The 10559-nt window shown below is 42.5% G+C and overlaps 2 protein-coding genes across 49 annotated transcripts in view; one reads left to right on the plus strand and one right to left on the minus strand.

Moving 5' to 3' along the window:
* Nucleotides 1-1761: 1761 nt before the first annotated feature.
* Nucleotides 1762-5568, minus strand: LOC101078265 (torsin-1A-interacting protein 2-like). Of its 4 annotated transcripts, none has more exons than XM_029828857.1 (10): nucleotides 5369-5568; nucleotides 5051-5167; nucleotides 4799-4948; nucleotides 4277-4384; nucleotides 4064-4198; nucleotides 3897-3995; nucleotides 3657-3803; nucleotides 3449-3571; nucleotides 3305-3370; nucleotides 1762-3229 (listed from the first exon to the last, which is right to left on the minus strand). In XM_029828857.1, exons 1-10 carry the CDS (start codon nucleotides 5439-5441, stop codon nucleotides 2448-2450), a joined length of 1800 nt encoding a protein of 599 aa, XP_029684717.1. In that variant the 5' UTR covers nucleotides 5442-5568; the 3' UTR covers nucleotides 1762-2447. The 4 variants fall into 4 exon arrangements, with proteins under 4 accessions (XP_029684717.1, XP_029684718.1, XP_029684719.1 ...); XM_029828858.1 differs by having other exon boundaries at nucleotides 3305-3355; nucleotides 5369-5567; XM_029828859.1 differs by lacking the exon at nucleotides 4277-4384.
* Nucleotides 5569-6156: 588 nt separating this feature from the next.
* The window catches only part of LOC105419140 (torsin-1A-interacting protein 2-like), a 9295-nt gene continuing 4892 nt past the window's right edge, over nucleotides 6157-10559 (plus strand). For 15 of the 45 annotated variants that reach the window (XM_029828814.1, XM_029828830.1, XM_029828843.1 and 12 more), the window contains exons 1-10: nucleotides 6164-6289; nucleotides 7073-7164; nucleotides 7241-7342; nucleotides 7422-7526; nucleotides 8243-8374; nucleotides 8484-8591; nucleotides 8742-8882; nucleotides 9604-9735; nucleotides 9846-9953; nucleotides 10104-10244. In XM_029828814.1, the coding sequence (XP_029684674.1) occupies nucleotides 7131-7164; nucleotides 7241-7342; nucleotides 7422-7526; nucleotides 8243-8374; nucleotides 8484-8591; nucleotides 8742-8882; nucleotides 9604-9735; nucleotides 9846-9953; nucleotides 10104-10244 (1003 nt within the window). In that variant the 5' untranslated portion in view covers nucleotides 6164-6289; nucleotides 7073-7130. Of the gene's footprint in view, nucleotides 6290-7072; nucleotides 7165-7240; nucleotides 7343-7421; nucleotides 7527-8242; nucleotides 8375-8483; nucleotides 8592-8741; nucleotides 8883-9603; nucleotides 9736-9845; nucleotides 9954-10103; nucleotides 10245-10559 lie in introns of all 45 variants that reach the window. The other 30 variants (XM_029828819.1, XM_029828837.1, XM_029828818.1 and 27 more) reach the window with 20 other exon arrangements.

Here is a 10559-nt window from a genome sequence, read left to right on the forward strand (position 1 = left end):
AATTAGCCCCGAAGTTCCTTCACAACAATAAAATTACAATGATACGCCTCCTGGAATAAAAACAAAAAGAATTAAAAGACAGAATCTTCAAACATTGCAATAGTTGAACTTATGAGTGACAAATCTGTCCCCTAGTCCATGTTATAATTAGTGTAAAATTTCGCTTTTGCACTTTTTTTACAGTGCAAACGTGTCAAATCTGTTTGGGAGACTTGACGAAACAAGCACGCACTCATCCATCCTGCCCCTGCAGCACCGGGGCCCCGCAGGGTACAGTTCTCTCTCCCTTCCTCTTCACTCTCTACACATCGGACTTCAGCCACAACTCGGACAGCTGCCACCTCCAGAAGTTCTCTGACGATACAGCCATCGTTGGACGTGTGTCTGAGGGGAACGAACTGGAGTACAGGGAGGTCATCACCAACTTTGTTGCCTGGTGTGAACTGAACCATCTGCGCATCAACACCAGCAAGACAAAGGAGGTGGTGATCGACTTCAGTAGGAAGGCTCCTCACACTGCACCCGTGAACATCCAGGGTTTGGACATTGAGATCGTAGAGGAGTACAAATACCTGGGTGTTCATCTCAACAATAAACTGGACTGGACTCATAACACAGACGCCCTGTACAAGAAGGGCCAAAGTCGTCTCCATCTACTGAGGAGACTGAGGTCCTTTGGAGTGTGCAGGACACTGCTTAGGACTTTTTATGACTCTGTGGTGGCATCGGTGATCTTCTACGCTGTGGTCTGCTGGAGCTGTGGAAGCTCAGAGAGGGACAGGAAGAGACTCAACAAGCTGGTCAGAAGGGCTGGCTCAGTCCTGGACTGCTCTCTGGACTCCATCGACGAGGTGGGTGAGAGGAGGATGTTGGCCAAGCTGACATCAATTATGGACACCCCCTCTCACCCCCTACACGAGACTGTGGGGGCCTTAAGCAGCTCCTTCAGCAGCAGACTGTTACACCCACGGTGTAAAAGGGAACGTTACCGCAGGTCATTCATCCCAACTGCCGTCAGATTGTTGAACATGCACAACTCTTAATGTAGCACCAATAACCCAGGGTTGGAGTATTTGCACTAACTAATCATCCTACCTCTGGAAGGTCTTATTTGCACATCTTATTTGCACCTTCATTTTTCTTCACACTGTCCGACACTCCTTCTGTACATAATTTTTAATTTCTGTATATACTGTACAATGTACATAGCAATGTACATAATATAAGTCTTTTTCTTTTTTTCTTTTAGTGCTTTTCTGTATTGTACACCACGGGCTACCGCTGTAACGTGTAATTTCCCCGATGTAGGATCAATAAAGTTTTTTATCCTTATCCTTATCATGTACTGTCACAAAGGTCATCAGCTTTGTCACCGTGTTTAGTGCTTAAAAAACATTGAGGGGTTAAAGGTCCCATGCTTTTGCCCCTATTTATCAAACAAAGGTTTGAAGGGTTTTATAATAAATGATAAGCAACAAGAAAACAGAAACGACAGTATTTACATCAGACGGTGACTTGTGTCAGAATGAAATTGGAAATGCGCCGACGACAACGGAACACCAAAGCATCAAAGTCTCTACAACAACCTCTCTTCTACGGAGAAACACTTAATTATTTTCACCAGTTTCATTCTGGTTGTTTTCTCACGTGAGCCAGTATCTATATGAACTTGTGTAAAATCAACAGCGGACAAATATTTTAAGTAATTCAAACATTTACACCTAATTTAGTCAAATACTAAATGACATCAAATCAGAAGACAGTGTTACCAAAATAATCTTTATTGAATACAGCTACATATTCATGAGCTGAAACATACTAAGAAATGCTTGAGGGGGCCAGAAGAAAAGCTGTGCTTTTCTCCCCTCAAAAATATGAACACGTCCGTCCAGTTTGACAGACTCACAAAAAGAAATGTTTTGGTATCATTCAAATGTACTCTTGTCTTTGTCATGTGACCCTTTAAGGCACCATTTTTCCCCATAAATTTCTGACTAAAGATTAGCCAAATACCTTTACAAATTTATATCACTTAGTGAGAAGTTGTATTAATAAAAATGTGTACTTTAATTATTCCCGTTTGTGTAGAAAACATTCTTATATCCAATATACATAACAAACCAAGTTAGGAAGCTATATACAATTAAAAACAAAATAGAAAATATGCAGTTTAATCAACACTAATTATTCATCAACAGCTGAATAAGACACATATCTGCATATTTACGGTATATTGGAGAACTTTGCAGACTTATGTTGAGGAATAAGTGGAATAATGAAGCATCTTTCAGTCGAGATCATCTGGACATTGTAGCAAAAGTTTAAAAAAAAAGAAAAATACAAATCAGTGCTGGTTTTGAGGAGTAGATTAACAATAAAAACTCCAATCATTTTAACTTCAGTCTGGACCAAAGTTCCCACTTCCCCTCAGAGGCTGCGTCTCCTCATTAGCATCCTCTCAGCTCTACTTCTTTCTCCAACACCACGGGCAGGATCAGATGTGAGATGCGGCTCCACAGTCCTCCGTATTTGTCTCCATCCATCCCATTGTAGCTCACGGTGTCGTTGGAGTCCACCAGCCTCTCTCTGAGGTAATCCTGGACATTCTCCTCCACTTCTCTCAGACTCTTCTCATCCCCGAGCACATCTTGGGGCAACAGCACAGTGAACAGTAAGAACACTCGCTTGTAGGCGGCGTGCTCATGGTCACAGTAGCGGTAAAAAATGAGGGTGGAGCCAGGAGGGAACTCTTCGAGGCGATGGATGACGGCAGCAGGCTTGTCTCCTTCAAAAGCTGCTCGTAACTGGTTGTCGATGTCCAGCTTCACTTGGTCACTGTCCATTCCGGCTGTATCTGCTCCATCAATGTAGAGCAGAGATCCATTGAGGGCAGAGGAGAAGGAGGCGGCCAGCCCTTGAGCCAGGCAGCGCAGTGTCTGCTCCGCTCCGAGGTCAGCGGTGAAGATCAGACTGACCGGCTCGGTGGGCTGGGCGGTTTTCAGGTGTTTCTCCAGGTGGATTTTGCTCCTCCTCCACAGTTCAGGCTGCTGATGCGGAAACTGAGTTTGCAGAAGACTCAGCTGATCTGCAAATGTTTCCAGTTCAGGAGCCCTGCACGGATGATCTCCACCCTTTATGAGACTCTGGTCTCGAGGAAGGAACTTTAACGCCAGCAAAATGGTGACACAGATGAGCAGAACCGTGAAAATCAAAGGCCAGTGGCACCACCCTAAAAAGGTCATTAATAAAGCTCTTAGCAACGTTTACATGCAGATATAATGAAAGTGTAAATAAAGCCGCTCACCTCTGCCGGATGTTATCAAGCTGTCTTTAATTACAGCAGCTTCCTTTGTTTCTTTTGGAAGACAAACTGTGATTAAATCATTGTTTTAAATGTCTCACTTTGCTTCAGATTGTCACACTCAGCACTAAAAAATCCCTTCAATACCTCTTTCTTGGTGCTGGAAATGTTCTTTATGTAATGGATTGTTGTTCACAGGTTTCCGGATTGTTGTGTAATTTTCTGGGGCCGGATACACACTCTGAATATAATGATTAGCTGGTGGCATTTCTAAAAATAGGACAGAATTCATTAATGCAACAATATAAAGACATTTATATACAAAAACACAGTTTTATATAAACCTTTACAGTACCAAGTCTCATTGTTTTGGCCTCCATTTTCCTCTGGTAGTCTTGATTGGCAGTAATCCTTATATCGGACATATCAGGTCTCTGCCGTGGTGCCTTGAGTCGGGCTGGAGGCTTGGTGGATGCCACATGTCCTTCAGTTAATGTGCTTTCTGAAGAAAAAGACAGGACAGATTAAGACAAATTTATAATCCTCATCTGATGTACTCATTAACATGCAGGGTGAAATTTTAGCACTTCCCTACCTTTAACATTTTCATTTACAGGGATTCGACAGCGTACACTGGCCACTACATGAGATGAAAAGTTCCTGTCTTCATGGGGCCGCGGTATGGCTGCACCATCTAAACAGTTTATATTGATTTATCTGTCAGGGAAATGCACCAATGATTTCAACTGCACCGATTCTAACCGTGTCCACGTGAGGAATCCTGGACAGCATCCATTTGGAGGTCTTCATTAACCTCCATAAGTTCAGATCCATCGTTCTCATGACCATCCCTGGCCATGTGTTCTTCAGCCTCCAGGCGTCTTTTCTTGAGAGACTCTGTTCAACAAGGAAATGTGTTTCCAACACGCAGTATAAAAGAAATATATATAAAGGTATACATTGAAAGGATTTTACTGTCATCTCTTTCCAAGTCATTGGAATCTCTCAGCACGGTCGGGCGTTTGGTTAAACTCTTTTTAGATCTCGTTACAGGACCTCTAGGGGTCCTCTCGTAACTCATTGCTGAGAAATAAACAGATATTATTGTCAGCGAGCGTCCCGACCTCTACAGTCTGGGGAGATTCTACTAACAAAACCAGTTCATATGAAGAAAAGCAAGAAAGCAAAGGGACTGCTTACAAATGGTGCCCGTTCAGTCATTTACCGTTAGCTTCTAGCGCTAAGCTAAATTATGCGTTTCTTCAATACTGACTTACTTACGTTTACCCGATGTCTGCCGTGTTAATCTTCTCAGAGCACGCTTCCCTACACTGTCAGACACTTTAATCCATTTAATACACCTAACCAGCTAAACTAAAAATAAAGAACTAAACACTAGCAGGAACCACCGTGCTCGCGACCAAAATCGGACACTTCCGGGAACTTTCCTTTCGTTCTGTCAGTGAAATACATCAACGACTGTAACCTGATTCTAACCTTGTCGACGTGAGGAATCCTGAACAGCATCCCTTCCGAGGTCTTCTTCAACCTCCATAGGTTCAGATCTCTGAACATTCCTGTCATTCTCATGACCAACCCTGGCCATGTCTCCTTCAGCCTCCCGGCGTCTTTTCTCGCTAAGAGACTCTGTTAATGAAGAAAATATGTTTACAACACGCAGTCTAAAGCAAATATAATAATAATAATAATAATAATAATAATAATAACAACACATTTAAAATAATTTACCATCATCCTCGATGTCGTCCTCCAACTCCTTGGAATAAGCGACCGCAGGAAGAGATGATATCCTTGAACTCCTAGTTCTCTTTAGAGGACCTCTAGGGGTTGCTTCGTAAGTCGTTACTGGGTAATAATCACAGATTATTATTGTCAGCGAGCGTCCCCAACTTTTCGGTCTGGGGAGATTCTACTAACAAAAACGGTTCATATGAAGAAAAGCAAGAAAGCAAAGCGACTACTTACAAATGGTGCCCGTTTAGTCAGTTACCGTTAGCTTCTAGTGCTAAGCTAACTTACGCATTTCTTCAATACTGACTTACTTACGTTTACCCGATGTCTGCCGTGTTGATCTTCTCAGAGCACGCTTCCCTGCACCGTCAGAAACACTTGAATCCATTTAACACACCTAACCAGCTAGACTAAAAATAAAGAACTAAACACTAGCAGGAACCATTGTGCTCGCGACCAAAATCGGACACTTCCGGGAACTTTCCTTTCGGTCTGTCAACACTACGGTGGCTGAGAGGCGAAACGCGCTGCACATTCGCCTGACAAAAACGGAAGTACTGTGAGATATAACTTGTCTTCAAAGTTTGGCAAACTTAAGTAACATTAACCGTAGCCGTTAGGACTGTTACTACAACAAAATGTTCGATTTAAAATGTTCACTAAGAATTTAATCTTCGGATAAACGTGAAGCTTGTGTTGGTATCCTTGCATCTATGATGAGAAACGTAAAACTGAAAATGTGCACATGCGATCCTTTTCGCGATATTTGGCTGTGTACAAAGTTACGGACCAGTAATAATACAAACAAACAAACAAAGAACAAAGATGTGACAATCATTTTCTTATTTGCATAAAATTAATTAACATTGTATGCAATTAATTATTTGCATAACATTGATTATCGTTGCTAAAAATGAAAGATGAACATTTTTACTGAATTTAAATTAAATGTATTTAATTATATAATCATATAGTCAAGACTGATTTTTACTTTGAGAATGTGCATGGGTGTTTTTAGGTTGGTTTTTTTAATAAACAAATAAGGCATCCTACGCAATTTCCTTATTTCTGCAGCGCCTTTTTTTTTCTCAGCGCGTTTGCACCTTTCGGCCACCGTACAATTCTTTCTAACCGGAAATTCCGCCACTAGATCGTCTTCCGGTGATCTGTCAGTTCGTTAGGTCTGACTACCAGAGTACAGTTTTCCTGGTCAGTTGCCTCCAGCTATAACTGAAGGTACGTTTCACAGAAACTCGCCTTTACTGATAAACGCTTGAAAATGGAAAAGAGTGAATTAAGGAAAAATCTTGTCTCGCTATTTCTGAGCTTGCTTATCTAAGAATAACACGCTAGCTTGGCTCATCAAGGCTAATTCCTGTTTAGCAAGCTTTTATTTATGTATTTATCTAAGCAGGTTTTCGTTTATTTCCCCGCCCAATGATACCAATAATAATTTCTTGCTTTTATCCGACGATGCAGACCAATCTGTCATGTTGAGGCCCGGTATGGTCTTTTAGAGACGTGGCTCTATATGTGGAAAAGCGTCTAAACTTGAGTTTCTATTACACAAATGTTCGCCATGGTGAGAACTTTTGATTCGTTATTATGATTATAATTGTTATCATTCCTTTTATTGTTTCTACTACCGTTAATACATTTTTACAAATAAGAGACTCTCTAGTTGACGTTTGTATAATATCAACACAGTGAGCAAAGTATCTTCCACTGTTTGAAATTTAACCGGAACCCACTAGAGATAAATGTGACCCAGTTAGGAAGACACCTTTGAGCATAAGTGGCCCAATAAATCCAGACTGGAGTTCGAGGATCGGCTGTTCTTATGTGCTGTTGTGAAACGCTGCCGGACTCCACCCGTTCTTTATGTCAGAGAGTTTTAATCAGGATTTCTTCAGAATCAGTATCATCTTTGTTTGGACCATGTTTGAGCAGATCAACAAGGAGTTTTACTCCAGTTTTTTCTCAGTATTTTAAATAAGACTTTATTATTGTTCTTCTCAGTTTTCTGCATAACCACTACATGGTTTATTCTGAGTGAAGGGCTGAAGTATTTAAAGACATGGCAGCTCCAGATACCAACCAGCACATAACAGGTAGTCAAACAAACATTGCCATCGATTAGCAACATTAACAACAATACTTTAAATGTGATTTGTTCTGACTTATCAGATTTCAGGCAAGAGGAACCGCACTTGGCAAACACAGAACTTCCCTTAGAAAATATTGATTGCAACGTGGAAGAAAGGAGTATTACTCCGAATCACAAAGACGGTAGGGCGGGAATCAATTCAGTCACCTTAACATTGTACATTCACATGACAGACATAAGAATTATTATTTACTTTTTTAGACACTGATGATGGAGAACAACAGTTAATTTTGATCAATGGAGGCTCAGCAAATGAGACTAAGGGAGGAGAGACGAGTGTTGCTCAACATGTAGATCACTTGGAAGGTAAGATAGACGTGATCTTATCCTACTAACTCTTGCATGGAGTGTATTTATCAGTGTAACCCATAAAAAATTACGATTGCTTGATTGTCACAAACATTTTAAATGCCCTAAACATCTCCCCTATCAAGCTTTATGGTTGAGCTGCAGTGATCAGATGACTGGGTCAGTAGGTAACTTCCATAAAATGTCAGCGGTGTCAGTGGATCGCCTCAGCCCTGATTTTGACCAAACTTGTCGAGAATGATACAAACAAATAATGATCCTCTCCTCTCCTCTCCTCTCCTCTCCTCTCCTCTCCTCTCCTCTCCTCTCCTCTCCTCTCCTCTCCTCTCCCTCTCCTCCCCTCCCCCCTCTCCTCCCCTCCCCCCTCTCCTCCCCTCCCCCCTCTCCTCTCCTCTCCTCTCCTCCCCTCTCCTCTCCTCTCCTCTCCTCTCCTCTCCTCTCCTCTCCTCTCCTCTCCTCTCCTCTCCTTAGGCCCTAGGATTCTGTAAAGCGCCTAGAAACAATTTTGATCGTAAAAGACGTTATATAAATAAAGATTGATTAATTGACTGATAAAAAATACATTTACCACTAACTTTGATCTAAAAAGGTAGAGTTAATGTGAGTATTGTAGATGAGACAGCTGCTGCACTCTGGTCGTGGTTGTGTCTTCCATCTTTATTTAACCTCTCTAAAGAGAATAAAACTTTAGATGGAGTCTGTTCTTCTGTCAGTCTCAGGGGAAATTATGCCTCCAGAACCCTTGTGTCCAGATGTGAGCAGATGCCAGGAGGAAAGCAGCAGCTCACCTCAGAGTGATGACAGGAGTGAGAGAACACTGGAGCACGACCAACAGATCCCAGAGGGTGAGGAGATTTCCAGCAGTTGATCCTACTGGAATGATTTTACATTGAAGAGCCGGGTTTTGTTGTCAAATCTAGAAGTTTTTTTAGGAATATTTCTCTTATTTGAAAGAAGCAGCAGAGGAACCATCTCTGTCAGCACTGGGAGACAGAGAGGACGATCAGGTGGATGGACAACGTAAAGAAACCCTAAATACAGACAACGTCACAGCTCAAGAGGGTGAGTTCCTACTCAGTTTCTGCAATTGTTCTGTCTTTTCTAAGGACAGAAGTCATCCATGAAGAAAATGTTGATGGAGGTGCTCACAATGATTCCAGCGTTTCGATCTTGTTTGAATTAAATTGAGATATTTTTGCTCCTCTTGGTCAGAAGATGAATTCAGCCTTGAAGATGATGAGACCACGAAGTCTGCTCAGAAAATCCCAGATAAGGACACACTGAGGGACACGGGTCCACCCACTCAGGACACTCCTGAACCACCAGTACCAGGAGACCTGGAAAGGCCTGAAGGTAGTATTGTTAATTAATCAAAATGTTAATAATTGATATTTTGTCATTGTTTGAGTAGTTTTTCTTTTCTTTCTTGATTAACTGTACATGTTACATATGGTGTCTTTATTCTGTAGGAAGTGGAAGCTACCTAAAATATGTGGGTGTGGTGGTAGTCCTCCTCTCCTCTCCTCTCCTCTCCTCTCCTCTCCTCTCCTCTCCTCTCCTCTCCTCTCCTCTCCTCTCCTCTCCTCTCCTCTCCTCTCCTCTCCTCTCCTCTCCCCTCTCCTCTCCTCTCCTCTCCTCTCCTCTCTCCTCTCCTCTCCTCTCCTCTCCTCTCCTCTCCACCCTCCCCTCCCCCCTCTCCTCTCCTCTCCTCTCCTCTCCTCTCCTCTCCTCTCCTCTCCCTCTCCTCTCCTCTCCCTCTCCTCCCCCCTCTCCTCTCCTCTCCTCTCCTCTCCTCTCCTCTCCTCTCCTCTCCTCTCCTCTCCTCTCCTTAGGCCCTGGGATTCTGTAAAGCGCCTAGAAACAATTTTGATCGTAAAAGACGTTATATAAATAAAGATTGATTAATTGACTGATAAAAAATACATTTACCACTAACTTTGATCTAAAAAGGTAGAGTTAATGTGAGTATTGTAGATGAGACAGCTGCTGCACTCTGGTCGTGGTTGTGTCTTCCATCTTTATTTAACCTCTCTAAAGAGAATAAAACTTTAGATGGAGTCTGTTCTTCTGTCAGTCTCAGGGGAAATTATGCCTCCAGAACCCTTGTGTCCAGATGTGAGCAGATGCCAGGAGGAAAGCAGCAGCTCACCTCAGAGTGATGACAGGAGTGAGAGAACACTGGAGCACGACCAACAGATCCCAGAGGGTGAGGAGATTTCCAGCAGTTGATCCTACTGGAATGATTTTACATTGAAGAGCCGGGTTTTGTTGTCAAATCTAGAAGTTTTTTTTAGGAATATTTCTCTTATTTGAAAGAAGCAGCAGAGGAACCATCTCTGTCAGCACTGGGAGACAGAGAGGACGATCAGGTGGATGGACAACGTAAAGAAACCCTAAATACAGACAACGTCACAGCTCAAGAGGGTGAGTTCCTACTCAGTTTCTGCAATTGTTCTGTCTTTTCTAAGGACAGAAGTCATCCATGAAGAAAATGTTGATGGAGGTGCTCACAATAATTCCAGCGTTTCGATCTTGTTTGAATTAAATTGAGATATTTTTGCTCCTCTTGGTCAGAAGATGAATTCAGCCTTGAAGATGATGAGACCACGAAGTCTGCTCAGAAAATCCCAGATAAGGACACACTGAGGGACACGGGTCCACCCACTCAGGACACTCCTGAACCACCAGTACCAGGAGACCTGGAAAGGCCTGAAGGTAGTATTGTTAATTAATCAAAATGTTAATAATTGATATTTTGTCATTGTTTGAGTAGTTTTTCTTTTCTTTCTTGATTAACTGTACATGTTACATATGGTGTCTTTATTCTGTAGGAAGTGGAAGCTACCTAAAATATGTGGGTGTGGTGGTAGTCCTCCTCTCCTCTCCTCTCCTCTCCTCTCCTCTCCTCTCCTCTCCTCTCCTCTCCTCTCCTCTCCTCTCCTCTCCTCTCCTCTCCTCTCCACCCCTCCTCCTCTCCTCTCCTCTCCTCTCCTCTCCTCTCCTCTCCTCTCCTCTCCTCTCCTCTCCTCT

Source organism: Takifugu rubripes, chromosome 20 (assembly GCF_901000725.2).
Source record: "Takifugu rubripes chromosome 20, fTakRub1.2, whole genome shotgun sequence".
Classification (NCBI taxonomy): Eukaryota; Metazoa; Chordata; class Actinopteri; order Tetraodontiformes; family Tetraodontidae; genus Takifugu; species Takifugu rubripes.

Bases quoted from the DNA above. Each gene is read 5' to 3' on its own strand.
- LOC101078265 (XM_029828857.1), bottom strand. From the start codon at position 5,441: ATGGATTCAAGTGTTTCTGACGGTGCAGGGAAGCGTGCTCTGAGAAGA. The intron at 5,168-5,368 runs GTAAGTAAGTCA...ATTATTACCCAG, and splicing joins ACGGCAGACATCGGGTAAAC to TAACGACTTACGAAGCAACC. The intron at 3,371-3,448 runs GTATTGAAGGGA...ATTTAATCACAG, and splicing joins TTTCCAGCACCAAGAAAGAG to TTTGTCTTCCAAAAGAAACA.